General features: G+C 32.2%; 2 protein-coding genes across 2 annotated transcripts; one reads left to right on the forward strand and one right to left on the reverse strand.

Moving 5' to 3' along the window:
• On the forward strand, positions 1-23,847 carry LOC140062078 (uncharacterized). The gene is made up of 26 exons (XM_072108124.1): positions 1-6; positions 260-376; positions 653-735; positions 924-1,101; positions 1,602-1,654; positions 2,100-2,145; positions 2,473-2,565; positions 2,836-2,893; positions 3,220-3,389; positions 4,817-4,960; positions 5,314-5,500; positions 5,728-6,114; positions 6,277-6,379; positions 6,716-6,888; positions 7,279-9,299; positions 9,716-9,783; positions 10,131-10,167; positions 10,381-10,971; positions 12,370-12,504; positions 14,506-14,655; positions 14,882-15,137; positions 15,513-15,664; positions 15,903-15,994; positions 16,245-16,394; positions 16,736-16,883; positions 23,325-23,847. The coding sequence occupies exons 1-26, from the start codon at positions 1-3 to the stop codon at positions 23,382-23,384; spliced, it is 5,658 nt and encodes a 1,885-aa protein (XP_071964225.1). The 3' UTR covers positions 23,385-23,847.
• On the reverse strand, positions 23,745-26,784 carry LOC140062612 (coiled-coil domain-containing protein 25-like). The gene is made up of 7 exons (XM_072108904.1): positions 26,516-26,784; positions 25,968-26,015; positions 25,760-25,799; positions 25,548-25,675; positions 25,131-25,234; positions 24,819-25,021; positions 23,745-24,733 (listed from the first exon to the last, which is right to left on the reverse strand). Exons 1-7 carry the CDS (start codon positions 26,538-26,540, stop codon positions 24,652-24,654), a joined length of 630 nt encoding a protein of 209 aa, XP_071965005.1. The 5' UTR covers positions 26,541-26,784; the 3' UTR covers positions 23,745-24,651.
• Between the last annotated feature and the right edge of the window lie 42 nt (positions 26,785-26,826).

Raw genomic sequence — 26,826 nt, forward strand, 5'->3', positions numbered from 1 at the left:
ATGAATGTTAGTTTTTTTTTCATTCTTGTCCCACCCATTCTATATCAACTTTTCTACATCCTTGATACTATACTATCAAAAATGTAACTAAAACACTCCTTCTTGGGTGGATGCTGCATAATGATTTATAGTTAATTCTTATAATGAATGTGCTCTTAATGCACTGTACAAAAACAAAAGGAAATGTCAAAATAAAAGTTTTAGATTTATAGATATTGGATATTTAAGAAAAATAAATTCATGATTGCAATAATTACAGCCGTTAGTTGAATGCGAGAAAGGTCATAGCAAACAATCAATGATCCTGAAGTCATTAGACAGACTACTGGACCTTTTGAACAGTAGAAATAGAAATGATTTCTACACCAGCATGCAGGTAAATCAAAAATACACTTTTTCATTTTTTATTTATTAATAATAATGTAAGGAATTCCATAAAATGTTTTTTTATGGTTTTAATCAATCAATACCAAGTTATAATTTGAAAATTATTGTACTTTGTACCTCACTATATTAGACTAGTATTTATTCAGTATCATAATAATGTTTTGTTGTTTATTTCTTACTCTCTCAGTAAATAATAATAATATCCTGAATTTATATAGCGCCTAATGTTGTGAAACCTCTAAGTGCTGAACATTTTGTTTTATAGGCTTTGAGAGATATTAATATACTTTTAGAAGATTTTCGTCCTGATTCAAGTACCAAAAATGATTTAACCGTTAAAAATATTTTGTAAGTATGCCTACTATATTTGTACAACAAAAATTGTATGATGTTTTTTGCCAACAACATAGAAGATAGAAACTGGTGACAAATATACCTTGCTAAATATAATGTTATGTTACATGGATGATTGATTTCTATTTATATAATTCTTTCCTGATGTATTTTAAATTGATATTAATTGTAAATTAATTTAGGAAACAACTAAATCAGTTCTTAGTAATAGCTGGAGACTTTGAAATGCAGATGTCATTAATTGAGTTGATGGTACGATTAGTGAGAAAATCAGAACGTCCATTTTATGCTAAAAAATGGTTTCCACAACATCATCTCGCTCTCAAGTTTCTTGAAATAAAGGAATCTTGTTTTGATGAAGTATGTATTTTTTTAAATGTTTTTAAAGATGTATTGTCCCCCCAAAACATCTAAAATGAGTAGGCCATTTAGTTTCAATATAGTTAATCAATTCCAGAAAAAAATGTTTTCACTTAGAAAAAAAACCCCAAAAAACAAAGTTTAACCAAAAATCTAATTTGGACTATTTTTTGGCTTCAAATTACAGTTTTTTCAGGTAAATAATTTGTTTGGATCAAATTTTTGGTCAAAGTGAATAACTCTTGAAATTAAAAAAGCATATTATAAAGAGAAACAATTTAAAAATAAAAATAAACTTCATATGAGGCTAGACTGGTGGCATTGAAACTGCACACGCATTTCTTTTTTTAACTTGCAAAGCTAATTAATCAGTCTGCTAATTTGTGTCTAGCCCTGTAATAATTAAATTTACAATTTCTAGAAATTGAATCAAATTAAATAAATCAATATTTAAAATGATCAACTAATTCCTAAATAATATGTTTGTTATTACTTTAAAGGACTGTAGGAAATTCTTGAATATTTTAAATGAATCTGCTGGTAGAGAGAGGAGGTATGTTACTATATTTAGAAATATAATACGTATTGCTTATTTTGATGTTTCATCTTATTGGCATTACCTGTGGCGGAAGCATCAATTAATAATGTGTCTTTACTGTATTACTCTGACATGCTTAATTTACGGCGCTTATATTTATGGTTCTCGTCCTATTGGAATCACTTAATAATAATTTACACCATTATTGTATTTAAAACATTTTCTCACTATAATCTTAATATACAATATACCAATTTATTTAATGTTAATATTATCTTATAATATTTATAAAATATTTATAATTTAAACAAATAATATTAAAAAAAATTTCAGTATAAAAAGAAAATTTGCTAAAGGTGTTGTAACAATATTAATGTTATATAATTGTTTTTAGTGTCTACTCTAATATGTAGCTGCTGAAGGTGTTGTAACAATATTAATGTTATATAATTGTTTTTAGTGTCTACTCTTATGTAGCTGCTGAAGCACACCTTGGATATCATAAGGTCAGTAACACTCAAGTCTATTCAGAAAATATACCATGTCATTTTCAAGTAAAATATTGTTAAATATGGAAACAAATATATAATGTAATATTATGTAATGTATTCATGGAGAGATATTTATTGAAAGCCCGACTACTCAACAAATATTTTCCACATTAAACTCATAAACATTTATTATTTGTATACTACTGAAGCAAACATAGTGTGGGTGGTTTTCAATTAAAGCAACTGGATTCTATTCCAATTGAGAATTAACTATATAAAATCTATAATAATCTTTCAGACTGATTTTAATTGTGTTGATTTAATATTCTTTTCTTTTTACAGTTAACTGTCCCAAAAGGAAATGAATTTTGGGTTGATTTCAATTCAGTTTCAAAGTGCCTTACCATCTATGTTGATGATGAAAATAATAATAGTGTTAGTTATTTTAACTTTTCTAACTGTCTCAAGTTGCATCCTCTTTTATATTTATCATAAGTTGTCTGAACATAAACTTATCTTGCTCATGAAATGATACAGAACATAAACTTGTCATTTTATTTATGAACTTAGAATTTATGTCTCAATTGTATATTTCCTTTCTATTAATGAATTCAAAATTTCATCTGTAGTAAAAACAATCAATATTTACTGCTTTGGAATTTGACAAAAGTTTGTTATTTATAATTAAAAGTGTTTTACTTTTAGAATGCGTGGGAGACAATTACTATAGCAGATAATGATGTCAACAATTACACAATTAAAGGTATTTATCACATTCTGCATTTCAGAATTTGGCATATTATTTAGTTTTTGTTTTTTAGTTTTTGAGCATTAATTTGGTATATTATTTTGTTGTGGTTTCTGTAGTTTTTAGGTATAATTTGGCATATTATTTTGTTTTTTTTAGTGTTTTAGCATAATTTGGAATATTGTGTTGATTTTGTTCCTTCAGTTTTTTTTAGCATAATGAATTGTTGGCCAATTAAGTTATGTTTTTGTTCATTTAATTTTTTAGTATATAAACTAATGTAAATATCATTTCATTTTTACTTTTTGAGCATTAATTTGGCATGTTGTTTTTGTTTACAGAGAGAGGGAGGAGGTTTAATATGCTACATCTGAACCTTACACTTCTTGTGAGTGATTTATTTGAAAAGTGCCAGGATAACAGTCAAGTTGTTCAGATAATGTTTGACAAATCTATTAATCTTAAACATGCATTGAATGTGGCATTTGGAAACAAGTCTTGCAGAAGAAGTGTAAGTAGCAGTGTAAGATTTAATCTGCTCGCAAAAACATAAAGATAAATAAAATCGATTTGTAGTTTAATCAAGTGAAGTCCCCGGTAAAAATTCCAGTTGAAGACCAGTTGGGAATTTTCCCGGTTGTGAATTGAGACAATTACCAGTTGTAAATTTCCCAGTTGTGAATTTTCCAACTGGTCTGATAATCCCAGTTGTAAATTTTACCAGTTGTAAATTTCTCAACTGGTCTGATAATCCCAGTTGTGAATTTTTCAACTGGTCTGATCAATCCCAGTTGTAAATTTTCCCAGTTGTACATTTTTCCTAGTTGAGAATTGTCCCAACTGGTAAATTTCAGTACAAAATCGAATCACACAAACTACAGAACTTATTGTTTAACTGTTTATTTTATTAACTTTAATATTTACAATTACAGTAGTTACTTTCAATTCTGCAGTACTGTAGTTAATTACCCCACAAAGGTCTTAACGACCTGCATAACCCCTACATCTACACAAATGTCAGCATATATCCCTCCTGTTTCCTTTTTACAGGTCCATGAAAATGGAGATCTAGTATTTATTCAGTAATATATTTATGAAGTTATGGCCACGTACCTTCTTTATTTAGGCATGTTGAAAATTAGTCCTGAAAGAGAAAAACCAAAACAAATTGTTACTTATATAAACAATCTACTGGTAGTACAAGGAATAAATCAAATTCAAATCTCAAGTGTCAATTTATAATTTATATACTCTTACTGAAAAAGGAAGATGGAATAATATTAATAGAAATGAAAGATTATGCAAATTATGTGGTTCAATTTTTGGTCAAAATAAATAATCTTTATGACATCAAAATGGTCTATTCAACCAACATTCCCTATTTACATCATCATACAGTAAAATGAAAATCTTGCCTCGTCTATTGGTACTACAGGTCCTCGTCTATTGGTACTACTGTAATTAAAAAAGTATGTCCTTCCTTTTGCTGGCAAGATGGGGAATCAATTCCACCAACTTCTCCTATAAATGCTGGCAAGATAGGGAATCAATTCCACCAACTTCTCCTATAAATGCTGGCAAGATAGGGAATCAATTCCACCAACTTCTCCTATAAATGCTGGCAAGATAGGGAATCAATTCCACCAACTTCTCCTATAAATGCTGGCAAGATAGGGAATCAATTCCACCAACTTCTCCTATAAATGCTGGCAAGATAGGGAATCAATTCCACCAACTTCTCCTATAAATGCTGGCTAGATAGGGAATCAATTCCACCAACTTCTCCTATAAATGCTGGCTAGATAGGGAATCAATTCCACCAACTTCTCCTATAAATGCTGGCAAGATAGGGAATCAATTCCACCAACTTCTCCTATAAATGGAAGAAAGAAACCTTGTATAAAACGAAGATTCTGTATTGAAAGTATTATATTATAGATATCAGGTGGAAAGTCTTCAGTTACTGAGATGGATATTTCAGTAAATAGAACCACTAAAAGCAGTAAAGACATTTTGTCTGTAATACCAGTCTCTCCAGAATTAATAAGCTCAAGTCTACCACAAGACGAACCTTACCCAAAGGTAGTGTGTGTTTAAGAAACATTAAATTAATATCAGAAACAGGAGTTTAAGTTGTATCCTGAGTAGTTATAATATGCTACGATTTTGATGGAAAACTTATGAATAATGGTAATATAAGAATAATGGGATTCATTAAATCTCAAATTTAGTGAATGTATGTAAAGCTCTGTCTACACTATCAAACTTATGTGATGTGCTCATATATGGACATGATGATGTCATATCACTACCATATTTGGGCACATCACAATTGTTTGTCAAACTAGTTTGATAGTGTAGACGGAGCTTTAGTTGACTTATTGTGAAAGATCAAACAAGATCTTTAACAAGAATGTTTGTCTGAATATATTCAGATTGGAAGAGGAAACAGTGATGTAAGAAGAGTTTCTGTACCTTTGATTGCTATGGTTTCCCCTGCTAGAGAAACAGTACCAAAATCAACTTTTAAGACATCTAAACCAACTCCTAATGCCTCAATAATGGCTACAAAAAGCAAGAACACTGGACACAAAAAACATGATAATAGTAATGACAAAAAAGGTAGATATTTATGAAATAAATTATGGGATACAAATTAAATAGCACTAAAAAGTGACAATGCTGGTTATCAGTGGCTGAATCTCAATGGAGATACAAATAAAATAAGCACTAAATAAATGCTGTTGTTATCAGTGGCTTGATCTCAATGGAGATACAAAAATAAGTAAATACTACAAAAAGTGGCGGAGCAGCTTTACATTTGTATCTATTTTTGCATTTTGACATAGATGTTCCTAAAACACCCAAGACAAAGCAAGGTAGTACCAAACGAGTGAAGACGCCATTACGTATTATTATACCCAATGATAAATCAAGCACTGATAATGAAAAGTCTAATGATACTGATACAGACATGAAAAAACCTGTTAAAGAGAGAATAGAGATTTGTGAACAGATTGACATAAAACGTGAAGTTCAGACAGCACCCAACGGTGAACAGGTAGGCCATGAGGTTGAACTGAACATTGCTGACCTGGTGGTTGCTGACCTGGTTGTTGCTGACCTGGATATTGCCGACCTGAAGATTACTGACCTGGTAATTGCTGACCTGGGCGATGGCCATGGTATACAGAACAATGAAGCTGAGAATGATTCTGATGCAGAAGATTTACCAAGTATGTAAATGTGATCAAACAAATTAATTACCTTTTATGAAACTTTGATTATTTATTTAAAAATTTATTTTAATAAAAACACTGTTATCCAATCTTAATCATTGATTCTTGATTCTCCAACGGAAAACCTGGTATTAAACATGTTATTTGTCTTAATTTCAGTAGTATCTTCTGGTCGTATAGTTCCAGTGGAAAATGATTCTGATGTAATTCCAGACTCATTGCCACCTTCTTATGACAGTCAACTTAGCAAAGTGGACAACAGGTAATAATATTAATGATGTCATATTTAGCCTCTAACAAATTGTCCTATCGCTTAGAAATAAAAAAGTATTAAATAAAAATTAAGGTGTGTTCTTCTATTGAATAGAAAAGATTAATGTTTCACAGTTTAGGAGCTGTAAACTGCAAAGGCGCGATCACCATACAAGAGATGTTGCATAGACTAGAGATCTACATTTATTTAAGTTTGAAATATTATTACATTCACATGTATAAATATAAATTTTAGGACAATCTGTTAGAGGCTAATATAAATACTTACATATTTGTCTTAATATTGAGAAGGAAATCTAAACAAAATGTCTATAATTGATTGCAGTGAGTTGTATACTAAGAAGGTGTACTTAGCAGCTCTGACTCCAACACTAAGTACTGTCGCAGAAGAGGAAGCATCGCGTAGTAAGCAGACTACACCCAGTAATAAACCTGAAAGTCCAAGTGGATCCCATACTAAGAATCTTACACAAAGCAATGTACCATCACAGAATTCAGGTAAGCATTTATTTATTAATTATCTTTGATATGACGACAATTTTAGTTCTTCCATTCTGCTGTAATGTTTACAGATCTAGTAAAAAATCTTGTATAACTCTGCCCACCAGTTTAACCCTGCCCACCAGTTAAACTCCTCCCACCAGTAAAACTCCGCCCACCAGTTAAACTAAAATTATTTTTGTCTGTATTTTGTAAAACAAATTTCATGTATACCTCAGGTGTAAATGTGTCAATAAAGTTTATCTTATCTTGAATATTAAATAAATTAATTAAATAAGTAAAGCTACTGAATCAATTTGTTCCTCCTATAATTAAGAATTTTTCGTTACATTAATCCATTTTTCGTTACATTAATCCATTTTTCGTTACATTAATCTATTTTTAAAGATATTAATCAAGTATCAGATGAAGACCACCTAAATGTATCACAGGAATCAGTTTGCTCACAATCTAGTAATGTACTACTGAAATGCAGCCAGACAAGAGCAAAACCCAAGTATAACCCTAGTCTAGGTGGATGGCAGATAAAAACACAGAAACCCTCAAGAGGAAAAGTAAGAGCCAGCCAACCAAAGGAGAATATCGATGAAGTCATTCTGGAAAATGAATCGGACCCATACGAATTTCAAGTAGAAACAAGAGCAAGGAAACGTGAAAGTGATTCTCAGTCCTCCTCACCACCATCTTTCTATGCGAAGTATAGAAATAGACAAAAGGAATCAACAAAACAAAAAGTAAAAAAAACAAAAAAACAACAGAAAGGAAAAATAGGAAAAAAAAATGACGAGAAGAATGAATTAAATAAAAGAAAAACAGAAGACAAAATAGATCATTATTCATTTGAAAAAACCGATGAAGAATGTGGAGCACAAAAACAAGTAAACAGAAGAGGTTATGATGATACCGATACTGAACCAATTCCATATGACGACTTTATAAAAATGAAAGCAAAACAAAACTTAGAGAAGACGATCAGTGAAGAAGAGTGTCAGGAAGATTCATTAAGTGACTTTAAAAAGCAAAGTTGTAAAAAGAGTCAAACAAAAGGGAAAGGACGGAAAAGGAAATTTCTTCAATCAATTAATCCTGTCAAACAAATTAACAGTTTAAACAAAATACTGGAGAAGGAGAACAGGGGCCTAGAACGTAAAAACAAAAGAAACAAAATAGTAGAAATTGAGGTTCTGAGTGATGGAAATACTGATGAAATGGAGGTTCATCATCTTGAAGAATGTAATGAAATGGACAACAGTTATAGAAGAAATAAAAAGCAAAGGAAGAAGAACATGCATGAAATAGAGGTTCTGAGTGATGGACATACTGATGAGGTTCATCATCTTGAAGAATGTAATGAAATGAACAACAGTAATAGAAGAAATAAAAAGCAAAGGAAGAAGAACATGCATGAAATAGAGGTTCTGAGTGATGGACATACTGATGAGGTTCATCATCTTGAAGAACGTAATGAAATGAACAACAGTAATAGAAGAAATAAAAAGCAAAGGAAGAAGAACATGCATGAAATAGAGGTTCTGAGTGATGGACATACTGATGAGGTTCATCATCTTGAAGAACGTAATGAAATGAACAACAGTAATAGAGGAAATAAAAAGCAAAGGAAGAAGAACATGCATGAAATAGAGGTTCTGAGTGATGGACATACTGATGAGGTTCATCATCTTGAAGAACGTAATGAAATGAACAACAATAATAGAGGAAATAAAAAGCAAAGGAAGAAGAACATGCATGAAATTGAGGTCCATGATGAACAGCAAAAGAACATGGGTGAGATTGAGGTTATGCGTGATGCACATACTGATGATATTGAGTTCCAAGATAGAGATCTTAATGAACTTCACACAATGGTTGGTTCTATGATTCGGGGTTGTAAACCAAAACAGCAAGGTGCGAAAAGTAAGCAAATGCATACGGTTGCAGATTACAACCAAATGCATACGGTTGCAGATTACAACCAAATGCATACGGTTGCAGATTACAACCAAATGCATACGGTTGCAGATTACAATAAAAAAAAAAAATTAGAAAGAAAGAAGAAAGAGCAGCAAGAAATAAACAATTACCAGCTTGATGAAAATTACACAAAGAGACAAGAAAGAAGAAAGCCAGGATCTGATGATAGTAATGCACGGATTGAGGATTTTGAAACCCCTCAAGAAGTTGTAAGTTGTGAAGAAGATGAAGAAATTGACAAAGAAAAAAGTGAGAATGGTTCATTGAAGCTGCAGGAGCAAGAAGTAAAGATGAGTAAAATGGAAAACCTTATAGAAACAATTGAGATAATTGACACAGATGATGAAGAAGAGAAAGAAGACCTAAGTTACAGGAATGAAGAGGAAGATGTATTTGATGAAGAAGCATCTGTTACCAGCTTTGCAACTATGTGTAAGGTAGGTCTACTAAAGCATAGAAGTAAACATGCTGCAAACTCCAGTCAATTAAGCTTGATTCCCACTAGGACACAACGCAAGGATGAAAACCCAACCCAATGACCAGCGACAGTTTGAATAATCCATCGCTTGTGATTGATCAACTCACTTACGTTGCGTTACGTTCTTGCATTGCGTCTCTAGGGAACCAAGCATTACAAACTAAAATGATCTTAAATGGATTAAAGTCCCATATATAATTGTTTATCATAAAATATATAATATTTACAGACATTAGAAGAAATTTTAAACCGACAGGCTTTAAAAAAACTATTTATATCCATTATTCGGTTTCCTTTGAATTTTTAAAACTTTATTTTACTAATTGTTGTTCATAAAAGTTGTTGATGCCAATAATACATTTTTTGGGTTCTTAGGTCTTGATGACAGACGTGAAGAAATCTAGGAGATCTCGTAGACCTGTAAACTATGAAGAGCGAGGAAGGTAAGTATTTTTTTACAAAAATGACCAACATAGAATTAAATCTGCTTAATTTTACGTTAAATAAGTTTAATTTAACCTGATTTTGAAGAAATAAATGTTGAAATAGACTATTCGCATCCATATCATTCATCTTGTGTTATGTGTAACTAATCATTGACGTACGATAATAAAAATTCTTCTTACAATACCTGATAAGTTATTGGAAATTATCAGTGTTTAGTGTTAAAATTAGGGATGACTTGTTCATCTTGTATGCTATAAAACTGATGGAAGTTTAGAATTAGTGCTTATCCAAGTATTGATAAACCAGTAGGCTATTAATTGTCTGTGTTTTGTTTCATTTTCAGCTCTTTAGAAGATAGTTCAACAAGTGCCGGGTCACCAGTAAGATTACTTACATTTATTTAAAAATGACATTTATAATTCCCTGTTTCTGCTCCTTCGTTTTGTCAATTGCATTTGGAAAACTACCTTTTTTACATGTTTTGTAGTAGTAGTATTTAGTAATGGATGTACAATTCTATCCCAAAGATTGATAATCAACATGGTTTTTTTTAAAGTAAAATTAAGTTGTAAGTACATTTCTCTTCATTACAGACAAAGAAAGTGTGTAATAAAGTGGCCCTAAGACCTCAATTGAATACCCATAGTCATATGGATATTGGTACAGTTGGTAAAAAGAAGGGAAAAGTCACAAAAGACAATGATGATGCATCGAGTATTACAAGCAGAAGAAGCTGGTTAGTAGAAAAGGAAAAGAAACAAGTTAGTACGTACTCAAAAGGTCGCACTAATGTATGGGTGAAGCAGAAGGGAAGAACATCTTGGTCTCCGTTGGAACCACACTCAAATAAGAAGAATGGTACAGAAAGGTCTCCGTTGGAACCAGACTCAAATAAGAAGGAGAATGACGCAGAAAGAAAAAGCAAGAAAGGAAAAACAAAGAGGAAGTTGTCATCACTGGGAAATATGTATATGGAACCAAAAGAAGTGGAAAAGAGTGAAGATGGTAAGAAGAGGAAAAGGGTTGAAGAAGAAGCAGAAGATGATCTTATGGATGAGAAATTGAAAAGCATTCAGCATGTAATTGATGAATTAGAACAAATAGATATAGAAGAAGATATACACAAAAAGTGTATTGAAACCACTCCTGCACAAGTCAAAGATAAATATCATGACACTCATAAGGTAACGTATTAAAAGACAGATTTACGAAAGCCCATTAATGCCATTTTAAGTATATGTTTTTCGAACGTAATCCGTTCTAACGAATTAGTAATTCGTTTGAACAGATTAATAATCTGTTCAAACGAATTAGTAATCCGTTCAAACGAATTGCAACATATACAACAAGTGCCATTTAAAGTATATGTTGTAATTACTAATTTGTTTAAACGGATTACTAATCCGTTTAAACAAATTAGTAATTCGTTTGAACGAATTAGTAATCCGTTTAAACAAATTAGTAATTTGTTTGAACGGATTAGTAATCCGTTTGAACAAATTAGTAATCCGTTTAAACAAATTAGTAATTTGTTTGAACGGATTACTAATTTGTTCAAACGAATTACAACATATACTTTAAATGGCACTTGTTGTATATGTTGCATTTGTTTGAACGGATTACTAATTCGTTTGAACAGATTATTAATCCGTTCAAACGAATTACGTTCGAAAAACATATACTTAAAATGGCATTAATGGGCTTTCGTACAGATTTATGATATCATTACAATGTGTATTATTTATGGGAAAATACATTACTGGAACATAGGGCCTGTTCGTAGGGGTTGAAAATACCAGCTTATTCCCGATTTCCGTTCGCGTGATCCAATTAACTTTTGCCTCAGGCTACAAAAAATTCGAGGTAAAATGTTCACCAAATTTGCAGGTTATTTCAGCGATAATCCAATTATACTCGGCCTTCGAGGATAATAAATCTCCGATAGAGGCAATGTGTCAAATTTTGACAAACGTTCGCTGCCTAGGCCCGTCATTTCTCCTACGAAGCTCTTCCATACACGCTTCGAGAGCGATCGTCAGCTGGTGCTGTCCTTGTTGGTGTAGACCGCTTAGTAGGCCTAGCTGGTCGGGGAGCCGCTGGTCGGTGGTGTTTCCGTCGTGTAACATTGGGCTCAAATTCTTCGTCAATGAGTAAAATAATGGTCGTCAGGAGAAGGCATATTTCGGCAGGATTATCGGCGTTAAGAGGCATAAGGTTTGTCGCAAGGATAAGCAGTGTAAAAGGTAGCAAGTAATTGTTATTGTAAAGAAAGATCGCGAGTAAAAAATATACAACACGAAACTAGCGTGCGAAAATGGGGTCGTAGGTTGTAAAAACAACTGACCTTAAAACGTAATTTCCGGTTTGTGATTCGTCGATTAAGCATTTAAGCGGTTAAATATTTCAAGTACGAACAACGCTCAATTTATAACCCGAGGCATGGGTGAAATTAAGCGCTTATTTTAACCACCGTACGAACACGACCATATTTATAAAATACTAGGTATTTATACAAAGATCAACAAAAGTATTATAGAAAGTTTGCTCACAGTTATAACTTGTTTTGTTTTATCATTACATAGGTGACAAGAACACCTTGTAAACTATCTTCACAGCAAAGTGTAAGCACAGCTCAGGATTACATGTACTTTCAAACCTGTGAAGAATTAACATCGACAACAAGCACTCCTTACTTTGACAAGGAGCATAGTGTTGAGGTTTGCTCATTATTTTATTTAGTATTTACACTTTTTAGTAATTTATTTAAAATATGTATCTAAAAAAAAAAAATATAAATTTCTATTGACTAGATGGTACGCTCGCTTCGGTCGCGTACCATCTAGGTCGTACCCACAAATGGTTCTCGAATACACAGTAATTTCAAAGTAGCAAAACTGGCGATTTCAAATGTACGTACCGCAGGACTATAATACATTGTCGTTTACAGAAATGAATAAATAGACACGATGATTTATGTAGTCAACTAAAATTAGCACCCTGGGAATTACTTCCGAAGGAAAAACTTATCACAAAATGAGTCCAAATTTTTGATTTGGACTCATTTAAAGAAACCCAATTTGTGTTTTGTATGTAACCAGGGAGATGTAACATTAGGGTTTGAGGGATGGGAAAGCGGATAGGTGCAAAGAGGAACAATTTTTAAATATATTCTTTATCCACTCAGTAACGAAATATTTTTTTCATGTTTTATAGGCCTATAAATAATATACCTCTAAATACAGTAAAACATTTGCGATTTAATACTTTGTTAAAACTGTCACTGTCATAATCGATTGAAATATTAAAGTCACGATACACCACTACGACGTTTATATTTTTGGTAATTATTAATTAATACAAACGTTGAGAAGGAACTTCGCTCGCGTACCATCTAGGTCGTACCCACAAATGGTTCTCGAATACACAGTAATTTCAGAGTAGCAAAACTGGCTATTTCAAATGTACGTACCGCAGGACTATAATACATTGTCGTTTACAGAAACGAATAAATAGACACGATTATTTATGTAGTCAACTAAAATTAGCACCCTGGGAATTACTTCCGAAGGAAAAACTTATCACAAAATGAGTCCAAATTTTTGATTTGGACTCATTTAAAGAAACCCAATTTGTGTTTTGTATGTAACCAGGGAGATGTAACATTAGGGTTGAGGGATGGGAAAGCGGATAGGTGCAAAGAGGAACAATTTTTAAATATATTCTTTATCCACTCAGTAACGAAATATTTTTTTCATGTTTTATAGGGCTATAAATAATATACCTCTAAATACAGTAAAACATTTGCGATTTAATACTTTGTTAAAACTGTCACTGTCATAATCGATTGAAATATTAAAGTCACGATACACCACTACGACGTTTATATTTTTGGTAATTATTAATTAATACAAACGTTGAGAAGGAACTGTCAGTATAAAGTTTATTTGTATATAATAATGTGTTTATATATCTAACAGTAGAGCCTATCCACAATCTCAGTAATAAGTTTATTTGTATATATTTTTATATTACATCTAACAGTACGAACATTCACAGTAAGAAATGTTCAATTCAAATGAGGACCAAAAACAGTTAATAGGTATTTACAGTATTGTTCAAGTTTATTCTCAAAGGGCCCATATATTTACCTACCGTATGTGTTAAACCAAGGGCTCATAAATCTACCTACTTGTGTTAAACCAAACTCTGGCAGACTGAGAGATTAGGATGTTCCATTCATCGCAAATCAATACATTTGTATAATCATATATTAAATCTATCAAAATAGTATTTTTTTAAGAAATTCGGCCTGTCTTCAACATTATGATGCTGTACTCTAGCTGTTCAACCAGTTTTCAGCTATTGAAAACAATTATCGTAGGAGGAGATAGGAAAATGCGAAGCCTCCTCGCATTTTTGTGGCGGGTATTTTTCAAGATGGACATCCATTAGACAGTGTATACTACGATCGGGAAACACCCCTATTTGGGGCAAATCGTTGAACCTAAATTCGTTTTAATCGTCAATAACTAATTATCTAACTTAATTTAATTAGAAACAGGGTTACATCAGGTGGTTAAAATCAGTACTGAAAGTACGAACCAACTTTATATACCATCGAGTAAAAATTCTAGAAGTAAGGCGCGATTTACCGAATTTTGCCCTTACGTAAATTTATATATAGATTAATACTACAATAAACCACATTTTTCCTACAGCTTTTGAACTTCCATTTTGATTTTGACCAAGAAATGGGAACTCAAAAAGAAGATGACGAAGAAGAACAAAGAATGACAACAATTCCTGCAATCATTCAAGTTGTACCCAGCTCAAATAAAACACCTGCACTACGAGACAAATCAAACATTGCAAGTTTTTATTGAATTACTATAATATTATTGTTATCCTCAGTTTTTGAAATTCAAGTTAGTCCCTCGGTGAATCCACTGATCAACACACCAAGATGCTACTTCCTTCAAATACCTAATTCTTTTTAGAACATTGTACCAACTTCTTTACATCCCATCTATGCCCTTCTATCATGATTAACACGTTATTAAGAAAGTGTCATGACAAAATTTTCTTTTTTCATAGAAAATAGTTCAACCTCAAACAGTTGTATCAGGACCATCTAAAGATCCAAGACCCACAAAATCGGCTTTAAAGCGCAAATATCAGGTTGAAATTGAATATGATGAAGAGGACTTGGAGGAAAAGAGTGAAGATGATACTGTTGATTATGAAGTTCAGAAAGAAAGAAAACCAACAAGGAACTCAGCAAGAGGATCTTCATTATTGATGCCAAAGAAATTATTTGACTTTGAAGAACAAGAAGCAGATCAGAGTTATTGTAAGTAAACTACAAAATGAACAAAGGTTGCATCATTACATTTTTTGTAGTTCAATTGGTTTTGAACATAATTTTTAAAATCATAATTTATTTTTATTTTGTTCTTGATCATCAAACATTAAATAATTCTAAAATTAACTAATATATATACTCATTTACTATTAGGTATCCAGTGGTTGAGATAGACCATTATACTAGGGTGACCTCTCTTCTTTGAAAAATGGCCTGGGTTCTATAATGCAACACAGTCAGATATAGTTTTTAATCCTTATTTAAGAAGACGAGGAGAGCCTTCAACATGTGCTATGGTTATGGTGCTTCTGCCTAAACACCTTAGCCACTCTCTGAAATATATATTTTTTTAAATTGAAATAGATTTTAATGATGGCGAGCAAGTAGGCAAATCAGATGATGGCCAGTTTAATGCTGGTAAAGCATCAACATCATGCTTTACAGGTGATGAAGAGATTGAACAAATTGAACATTTACTACAAGTTGTACGTGGTACCATCAACAAGCACATTCAGGTATTATCAGCTTAAAGCTTGGTTCCCACTAGAGATGCAACATAGACGCAGGGAATGGATCAATGACAAGCGACTGTTTGAATAATCCTTTGCTTGTGATTGTTCAAATCACTTACGTTGCGTTACGTCCTTGCGTTGCATTCCTGGTGGGAATCCGCCTTTAAGCTATAAAATATGCATCTTATGTATTTTTGTCAATGGAAAACCAAATTGAAATTATAATTTGATAATGTTGCAGACAAAACAAAGTCAAACCAAGAAACTAGCGGGATGTGCTATTAATACTGTCACCAAGCATTTGAAGAGCTTTAGGAGCTATCATCAAGCTAGGTAAGAAATTTGTTTTGAAAACTGGTATATTATATGATAAATAAAAGAGTAAAAACACACAGAAAATTGCACCAACACAGATAAGCACTTCAACAACTTATAATAATTATTTGATATTTCTAACATTAGTAAAAAGTAGGTTCATCTGGATCTTTAGATTGTGATGTAACAATTTATTTTCATTTCAAGTCTTTATTTGCGCATACACAACCCATTGTGTTTTGTAACAGAAAATTTCTTTTTTAAACAGTTTCAAAGAATTGAAATTGGGACAACAAAAGATATTAGGAGAGATTTTGTCTTTGGAAGAAGGTTTAGAGGCGATGAATGCAATTGAACTAAAGAGTAGTAAACTAATGAAACAACTGCATGGAAAATTATCACTTAAGCTGTATGAAAAGTAAGGCAATAAGACAAGTTTCTTGTCCATATATAGGCACATCACATGATATGCTTGAATGTGGTAGTGATATGATGACATCATGTCTATATATAGGCACATCACATGATATGATGACATCATGTCTATATATAGGCACATCACATTTTTTTTTGTCACATGGGTTTCACAGTCTAGACAGAGCTTTAGCAATAAAATTATTTACGATTGTAGAAAGACTATATAATTTTTGCAGATTTTATTTCTGTTAATAATATATTTTATAACAAATGTTTAATTACTGTTTTCCTTCGAAAAATATTGTGAATCTAACCTGCAATGTAATTTATATATTTTAACAGCATTGAAACTATTAGAAATACATTGGAAGAGTTCCAAGAGAGGAATGTCCAACTGGACATCAGCCTTAAGAGGGAGTTGCAAAGTGGACTACAGAATATCATCTTCCAAGAGATAAATGAACTTAAGAACAAGATTATTCAAGATGAAGTAAGTAGAAGGTTTCATCCTGTGTAATGTTTGTGTATTATTCAAGATGAAGTAAGTAGAAGGTTTCATCCTGTGTAATGTTTGTGTATTATTCAAGATGAAGTAAGTAGAAGGTTTCATCCTGTGTAATGTTTGTGTATTATTCAAGATGAAGTAAGTAGAAGGTTTCATCCTGTGTAATGTTTGTGTATTATTCAAGATGAAGTAAGTAGAAGGTTTCATCCTGTGTAATGTTTGTGTATTATTCAAGATGAAGTAAGTAGAAGGTTTCATCCTGTGTAATGTTTGTGTATTATTCAAGATGAAGTAAGTAGAAGGTTTCATCCTGTGTAATGTTTGTGTATTATTCAAGATGAAGTAAGTAGAAGGTTTCATCCTGTGTAATGTTTGTGTATTATTCAAGATGAAGTAAGTAGAAGGTTTCATCCTGTGTAATGTTTGTGTATTATTCAAGATGAAGTAAGTAGAAGGTTTCATCCTGTGTAATGTTTGTGTATTATTCAAGATGAAGTAAGTAGAAGGTTTCATCCTGTGTAATGTTTGTGTATTATTCAAGATGAAGTAAGTAGAAGGTTTCATCCTGTGTAATGTTTGTGTATTATTCAAGATGAAGTAAGTAGAAGGTTTCATCCTGTGTAATGTTTGTGTATTATTCAAGATGAAGTAAGTAGAAGGTTTCATCCTGTGTAATGTTTGTGTATTATTCAAGATGAAGTAAGTAGAAGGTTTCATCCTGTGTAATGTTTGTGTATTATTCAAGATGAAGTAAGTAGAAGGTTTCATCCTGTGTAATGTTTGTGTATTATTCAAGATGAAGTAAGTAGAAGGTTTCATCCTGTGTAATGTTTGTGTATTATTCAAGATGAAGTAAGTAGAAGGTTTCATCCTGTGTAATGTTTGTGTATTATTCAAGATGAAGTAAGTAGAAGGTTTCATCCTGTGTAATGTTTGTGTATTATTCAAGATGAAGTAAGTAGAAGGTTTCATCCTGTGTAATGTTTGTGTATTATTCAAGATGAAGTAAGTAGAAGGTTTCATCCTGTGTAATGTTTGTGTATTATTCAAGATGAAGTAAGTAGAAGGTTTCATCCTGTGTAATGTTTGTGTATTATTCAAGATGAAGTAAGTAGAAGGTTTCATCCTGTGTAATGTTTGTGTATTATTCAAGATGAAGTAAGTAGAAGGTTTCATCCTGTGTAATGTTTGTGTATTATTCAAGATGAAGTAAGTAGAAGGTTTCATCCTGTGTAATGTTTGTGTATTATTCAAGATGAAGTAAGTAGAAGGTTTCATCCTGTGTAATGTTTGTGTATTATTCAAGATGAAGTAAGTAGAAGGTTTCATCCTGTGTAATGTTTGTGTATTATTCAAGATGAAGTAAGTAGAAGGTTTCATCCTGTGTAATGTTTGTGTATTATTCAAGATGAAGTAAGTAGAAGGTTTCATCCTGTGTAATGTTTGTGTATTATTCAAGATGAAGTAAGTAGAAGGTTTCATCCTGTGTAATGTTTGTGTATTATTCAAGATGAAGTAAGTAGAAGGTTTCATCCTGTGTAATGTTTGTGTATTATTCAAGATGAAGTAAGTAGAAGGTTTCATCCTGTGTAATGTTTGTGTATTATTCAAGATGAAGTAAGTAGAAGGTTTCATCCTGTGTAATGTTTGTGTATTATTCAAGATGAAGTAAGTAGAAGGTTTCATCCTGTGTAATGTTTGTGTATTATTCAAGATGAAGTAAGTAGAAGGTTTCATCCTGTGTAATGTTTGTGTATTATTCAAGATGAAGTAAGTAGAAGGTTTCATCCTGTGTAATGTTTGTGTATTATTCAAGATGAAGTAAGTAGAAGGTTTCATCCTGTGTAATGTTTGTGTATTATTCAAGATGAAGTAAGTAGAAGGTTTCATCCTGTGTAATGTTTGTGTATTATTCAAGATGAAGTAAGTAGAAGGTTTCATCCTGTGTAATGTTTGTGTATTATTCAAGATGAAGTAAGTAGAAGGTTTCATCCTGTGTAATGTTTGTGTATTATTCAAGATGAAGTAAGTAGAAGGTTTCATCCTGTGTAATGTTTGTGTATTATTCACTGGGGCGGATCCAGACATTTTTGAGAGGGGGGGTCCGCCGATAAAAAGGGCACATCAGATATTGAGTATTTGAGCCACAGCCCCCCCATGGTGGGGGTTGTGGCGAAGCGAATTTTGTTACAGGACACACTTAGATGGCCAGAAATGGCACTCTCGCACGCAAAATCCATGATAAATGGCACCTTTCTAGTTCGCCGGAAATGACACTTTATTAGCAGGGATAACGATGCAAAATTAAAAGTTGTTATTTTTCAACCAATTTAAACATTATCTGTTGGTATTTTGTTTCAATATTCCAATAAAGAAAGAATTACGAAAATCTGACTTGTAGTTTTCGAAATATAGGGTCTAAAACATTGCCGAAAATGATCGTTTTTAGCCACGAACGTTGTAAACAAATTGCGCCATTTTTCGCTAAAATAATTACATATAATTACGTTTTATAGTAATTTCTTTTATATATCAACATTGGAAATATCAATAAAATATGTTATTAAATGTTTATAAAATATATAGAGTTGTTTATTTAACGGAGTTCGTACAAATTCATTGCTCTAAATTTGTGTAGTACCGTTCAGTACAGAGTGATCACGTGACTTCTTGGTACACGTACGCGAGAGAAAACATTCCGCTGTGGGTGATTCGCGTCCACCAATCAAATAGCCAGAATCCAAAATCATTCAACCGGCCGTGAGCTCTGCCGATCGCGAGAAAGCTCAGCTTTGATTGGCTTACGATGACATCATATCACAAAATGGTGGTTTTGTAGTTGAGCCTCACGTAATTTTCACAAATAATTGTTTCAAAAATGAAATAAATGAACCTTCTTTATGGTATGTGTGATTTTTCTTTAAAAGATTTGAATAATAAAGGCTTGATATCGAGAAAAAAACATTTTTTTTGCACTTATAATAAATATTTCTCAAAGAAAAAAGCACATGGCTTGTAGAACTATATTATCTTGGCGTAGGAAGTCAAACAAATCCCAGGTCATGAGAGGCTCAACTACAAGAACAAAGTTGAATAGTGTAGGATGACCGTTCGATGATTTTTGAGTAAACAATCTACCGCGTATGGTCGTACGCGCTAGATAGTACGATATTTTAAATACATTTTTTACATGTTTGGTTGGATGTAATGGAAATAAAAAATAGTTGATCTGATGGAATGATATGTAAATAAACAAATACTCAAAAGAATTATGTTTACAGTTCAATTATTTTCAGAATAATAATACATCAAAATGTGTTTACCAATGGACAAATAATCACGTCAATGACATAGCGCGCATGGTAACGTACGCGGAGTTGAATCGTAAACAGTTTACATGCGCCCTCTGTAGTATGTGAAACGATCTATTTTTAGAAGTTTAAGTAGAGATCATCACGCGTCACCACCTCTCACGATGCTCTTTGATCGGCCGCCGTAACTTAACATCGCGCTCATTGTGATAAATTTCTGTTTTTATTTTTGGGGTTAGTGTAGCCTACTCTGTGCATACTAATATACACACAAATATGTCACACGAATAAAATATTGAACCTCTAAAAAAAGGGCACCCTTAAAATTTAGGGGGGGTCCGGACCCCGTGGACCCCCCCTCTGGATCCGCCCCAGATTCAAGATGAAGTAAGTAGAAGGTTTCATCCTGTGTAATGTTTGTGTATTATTCAAGATGAAGTAAGTAGAAGGTTTCATCCTGTGTAATGTTTGTGTATTATTCAAGATGAAGTAAGTAGAAGGTTTCATCCTGTGTAATGTTTGTGTATTATTCAAGATGAAGTAAGTAGAAGGTTTCATCCTGTGTAATGTTTGTGTATTATTCAAGATGAAGTAAGTAGAAGGTTTCATCCTGTGTAATGTTTGTGTATTATTCAAGATGAAGTAAGTAGAAGGTTTCATCCTGTGTAATGTTTGTGTATTATTCAAGATGAAGTAAGTAGAAGGTTTCATCCTGTGTAATGTTTGTGTATTATTCAAGATGAAGTAAGTAGAAGGTTTCATCCTGTGTAATGTTTGTGTATTATTCAAGATGAAGTAAGTAGAAGGTTTCATCCTGTGTAATGTTTGTGTATTATTCAAGATGAAGTAAGTAGAAGGTTTCATCCTGTGTAATGTTTGTGTATTATTCAAGATGAAGTAAGTAGAAGGTTTCATCCTGTGTAATGTTTGTGTATTATTCAAGATGAAGTAAGTAGAAGGTTTCATCCTGTGTAATGTTTGTGTATTATTCAAGATGAAGTAAGTAGAAGGTTTCATCCTGTGTAATGTTTGTGTATTATTCAAGATGAAGTAAGTAGAAGGTTTCATCCTGTGTAATGTTTGTGTATTATTCAAGATGAAGTAAGTAGAAGGTTTCATCCTGTGTAATGTTTGTGTATTATTCAAGATGAAGTAAGTAGAAGGTTTCATCCTGTGTAATGTTTGTGTATTATTCAAGATGAAGTAAGTAGAAGGTTTCATCCTGTGTAATGTTTGTGTATTATTCAAGATGAAGTAAGTAGAAGGTTTCATCCTGTGTAATGTTTGTGTATTATTCAAGATGAAGTAAGTAGAAGGTTTCATCCTGTGTAATGTTTGTGTATTATTCAAGATGAAGTAAGTAGAAGGTTTCATCCTGTGTAATGTTTGTGTATTATTCAAGATGAAGTAAGTAGAAGGTTTCATCCTGTGTAATGTTTGTGTATTATTCAAGATGAAGTAAGTAGAAGGTTTCATCCTGTGTAATGTTTGTGTATTATTCAAGATGAAGTAAGTAGAAGGTTTCATCCTGTGTAATGTTTGTGTATTATTCAAGATGAAGTAAGTAGAAGGTTTCATCCTGTGTAATGTTTGTGTATTATTCAAGATGAAGTAAGTAGAAGGTTTCATCCTGTGTAATGTTTGTGTATTATTCAAGATGAAGTAAGTAGAAGGTTTCATCCTGTGTAATGTTTGTGTATTATTCAAGATGAAGTAAGTAGAAGGTTTCATCCTGTGTAATGTTTGTGTATTATTCAAGATGAAGTAAGTAGAAGGTTTCATCCTGTGTAATGTTTGTGTATTATTCAAGATGAAGTAAGTAGAAGGTTTCATCCTGTGTAATGTTTGTGTATTATTCAAGATGAAGTAAGTAGAAGGTTTCATCCTGTGTAATGTTTGTGTATTATTCAAGATGAAGTAAGTAGAAGGTTTCATCCTGTGTAATGTTTGTGTATTATTCAAGATGAAGTAAGTAGAAGGTTTCATCCTGTGTAATGTTTGTGTATTATTCAAGATGAAGTAAGTAGAAGGTTTCATCCTGTGTAATGTTTGTGTATTATTCAAGATGAAGTAAGTAGAAGGTTTCATCCTGTGTAATGTTTGTGTATTATTCAAGATGAAGTAAGTAGAAGGTTTCATCCTGTGTAATGTTTGTGTATTATTCAAGATGAAGTAAGTAGAAGGTTTCATCCTGTGTAATGTTTGTGTATTATTCAAGATGAAGTAAGTAGAAGGTTTCATCCTGTGTAATGTTTGTGTATTATTCAAGATGAAGTAAGTAGAAGGTTTCATCCTGTGTAATGTTTGTGTATTATTCAAGATGAAGTAAGTAGAAGGTTTCATCCTGTGTAATGTTTGTGTATTATTCAAGATGAAGTAAGTAGAAGGTTTCATCCTGTGTAATGTTTGTGTATTATTCAAGATGAAGTAAGTAGAAGGTTTCATCCTGTGTAATGTTTGTGTATTATTCAAGATGAAGTAAGTAGAAGGTTTCATCCTGTGTAATGTTTGTGTATTATTCAAGATGAAGTAAGTAGAAGGTTTCATCCTGTGTAATGTTTGTGTATTATTCAAGATGAAGTAAGTAGAAGGTTTCATCCTGTGTAATGTTTGTGTATTATTCAAGATGAAGTAAGTAGAAGGTTTCATCCTGTGTAATGTTTGTGTATTATTCAAGATGAAGTAAGTAGAAGGTTTCATCCTGTGTAATGTTTGTGTATTATTCAAGATGAAGTAAGTAGAAGGTTTCATCCTGTGTAATGTTTGTGTATTATTCAAGATGAAGTAAGTAGAAGGTTTCATCCTGTGTAATGTTTGTGTATTATTCAAGATGAAGTAAGTAGAAGGTTTCATCCTGTGTAATGTTTGTGTTAGCACCATGCATTTAAAGCTCTGTCTACACTATTACACTTTATGTGAAAACAAAATGTGATGTTCCCATATATGGATATGATGTCTTATCACCACCATATTTTGGGCACATCACATTTTTTTAGTCAAACTAATTTGATAGTGTGGACAGAGCCCCCTATTACAAAACAAAAGTTAATTGAACAATTCCAAATCACTGTTATAAATAAGTTTGTTAAATTTATGTATTTTCAATTAATTTCAGAAACGCCAGGAATTGATGCAAGTGAAAAGATCATTGCAGTCACTTTTTACGACATTGTGAAGGACAGGTGGTCGAGGACAATAACTTGTATGTAAATGAGTTGCTTTTGATACTGTTTAAAAATATATGCAATAATATCGCTATCTACTGCAATATGTAATATATATGAAATTATTATTAAATTTATAGAAAATTATTTTATTTTGAAAAAAGATATTTATGATAATTTTGAACATTCCTGTTAATTAGCAGTTGAATTGTTGAGTTATTTAATGTTATTTAAGATAAAACTATTGTTATAACTGTTTTTGGAGAAAAATAAATGCGTTACCAAAAAATTACTATGCATACCGATTTTTATTGTATTTATCTGAAAACTATGCACGCAATTAATAATAGTAAACACTTTTAAGCTCTGTCTGCACTAATTAGACACTGACAAAAAAGTAAGGTGTGCCTAAATATGGTAGTGATCTCTTATACATGGGCACATCACATGTTTTTGTTGCATACAGTTTGATAGTGTAGATTCTGGTATACAGTATGCATTGTTATGTAATCCCAAAATATAAGAAATGCTTGATAAACATTGAAACATAGCTGAATACAATGCCAACAATTACAAATGTTTGTTTCAGAATTAAAACATTTAATGCATATTTATATTTTATTTTCTTTCTACAACTGAATACATTTCTAGGTTATGAATATTATGATAATCTACTGTTGTTCTCACTCAATACAAAAACACAGGTATATTACATATTATAGGGTAACTACTGCATCACTGTACATGCCATTTACATAGCACACATAGTGTTATTGTATATTAATTCTAAAATTACTGTTGCTGCGGATTTTATCACGATAGTTCTCTAAAATCAACCTTAGCCATTTTCATTGCAATTTGCATATTCAAAGTTAAAAAAATCTCTTGGTTTGGGAACACATTACAGTAAAAACAGGTTGACCATGAAAAGACCAAATTAAAAGTGTTGGTGCAGCTGGCCTTCAGAGCTAGACAGCGTGTTTCATTGTTCAGATGTAAAGGGTGAATATTCACAGTATCTTTCATAATTTTCAGATAGTAGAGCCATATACCAACATCTTAGGTAACCAGTAAAATGTATGATCCAAATATAGATAATGCTATCATCAGCAGCGATATTCTTATAGTTATCATATGGGTTAGATTGTTTTCTTTGGATTGCCCGGGCAATTTACATTTTTCCTGAACTGTAAATGTGTCTGTCTGTTTAGAGGGCTGGAACTCAGCACTGGCCTACAAGGCAATACAAGTTACACCACCAAGTCATGTGACGAGTCTTCACATGAAATCGTCTGAAGCGTCCGAATCAACATCTTGATTCGACGTCATTTTATCACTTGTCATTAAAGATGAATAACTCCTGAAATTAAAATTACATAAATGTTGAAGCAACAATAATGACTGTACTTTCTAATTAGTAAATTGATGACTTTGTATTATTTTACCTTAATTCTGCTTCCTCTTTACGTTGTACTGCTGCAGACTTTTCCTTTTCCCTTTCTTCTTGCACTTTCCGCCTACTTTCTTTTCGTTCTTCTTGATCTCGTTTTTCTTTTTCAGCTCTGAGGTCTGGAAATTTCTCTTCTTTTGTTCTGTTGAGTCTATTTACTATTTCATTTTTCTTTTTTTCAACTTTGATTGATTTAACCTTTTATTTGAGAAAAGAGATAATATAATTAGTAAGATCAAATTTAGTTTAAACATAAGTTAACGAACACAGTATAAGTTGCTTATTTAAACTGACTGTGATATCTTACATCTTTTCCTCTGTGGAAACCTATTTGTCCGACGTCCATATCACCAGTTTTCTTCAGGTTTGCCCAAGGTGTGTACACTATATTGATATTGTTCATCTTGCACCCTTAAAAAAGGAAAGTTAATTAATTTTGGAAAATTTAATTCAATAATAATTTTATTTTTCTATCAATGATTCTTTTGACATTTGCAATAATTATAATTTTGTATTTAAAGTTAATTACCACCAGACCTAAATTTTGGTTGTCTCAATAAAAAAGTATTACAAATTTGGCAGAAACATACTGTCCAGCAGTAATGACAGCCTCTTTACACTGTAATTCAAAAATATGAACAGAGTATTTTTATTTAGCACTATACTAATAGTTCATATTACAACTGTATATAAAAATGATAATCCAAAGTTCACCAGTATTTACCTTGTATACTGTTGGCTTTGACTAGCTGAGCACAGTCTTCTAGGACAGCAGCTGGAATGTCATCAATTGTTTGATGCTTTGGTAACCGAAGATAGACATGAGCTGATGATAGTTTATCAACATGAAACCTAAAACACAATGAATTTATTACTTATAATTCATAATAAATTCAACTTTTTTTACAACAATATTTGCATGTTAAGATAACTCACCACACATCTTCTGGGAATCCAAATTTGATTAAACCTTCATCTAAAAATAAATTAAAAAACAGACTACACTGCTAGTTATAAAGTTAGTTATTATAATATTTTATATTAAATTATTTAAATGTAATAAATAATTTAGGCCAATAATACTATTTATAAATTAAAATTTTACTGAGAATACCTATAGATTAAAACAACACTTTTCACTCACTTTCATGTTTATCCAAACCCATGTATATACAATAGGGAGGTGAAACAACTGAAAAATAAGAACAATAATTAAATACAGTACTAATTTTAGGCCTATAATATTATTAATAAGGCCTGCCTAGCTACTGTAGGGCTAGTATCCTTGTCCAACTAACTAAGTCATAAATTATAAACATTTCTACTAGACTAGGCTACTACTACTCTAGGCCTGCCTAGCTACTGTAGGGCTAGTATCCTTGTCCAACTAACTAAGTCATAAATTATAAACATTTCTACTAGACTAGGCTACTACTACTCTAGGCCGGCCTACTTAATAACTTTCATATAGCCTCCTGTATTTGAACCATATAATAAATATCATTGGCCCGGGCATATAGCTAGGGGCCCTAGTTAGCCTAGGCCTGGCCCTCTAGCTAGTAGTAGTAGGCCTCTACTAGGCCTAGTAGGCTAGGCCTACCTATCCTATTAATATTATTAATATTATATTAAATAATGTTGTTAAATGATAAATTTAGCGTAATTCAACTTAACTTATGCTACTTTACATACCATCACTGATATAGTAGAATACCATGTCGAATAGCCACCGTTATTCAATTTTTATTTATCAATGGACTTGGCTGCTAAGCCCACCCGCAAAACAATAACAAGGTAGGCCTTTCCCCCTCTTCCTGCTGCCACCGCCTGCAGAAGCTGCTTGCAGCCGCCGATCTGATGTCTCATACGCCGTCTTCGAAACGCGACACGCTGGCCTCACGCTGGAGAGAGGATCGGATGGCACCCACATGAAACTTAACGCCCTCTCTAAACTATTAGACTTCGAACAGTCGTCAAGTATGACTCACAATTGTTTTATTATC

Source organism: Antedon mediterranea, chromosome 11 (genome assembly GCF_964355755.1).
Source record: "Antedon mediterranea chromosome 11, ecAntMedi1.1, whole genome shotgun sequence".
Classification (NCBI taxonomy): domain Eukaryota; kingdom Metazoa; phylum Echinodermata; class Crinoidea; order Comatulida; family Antedonidae; genus Antedon; species Antedon mediterranea.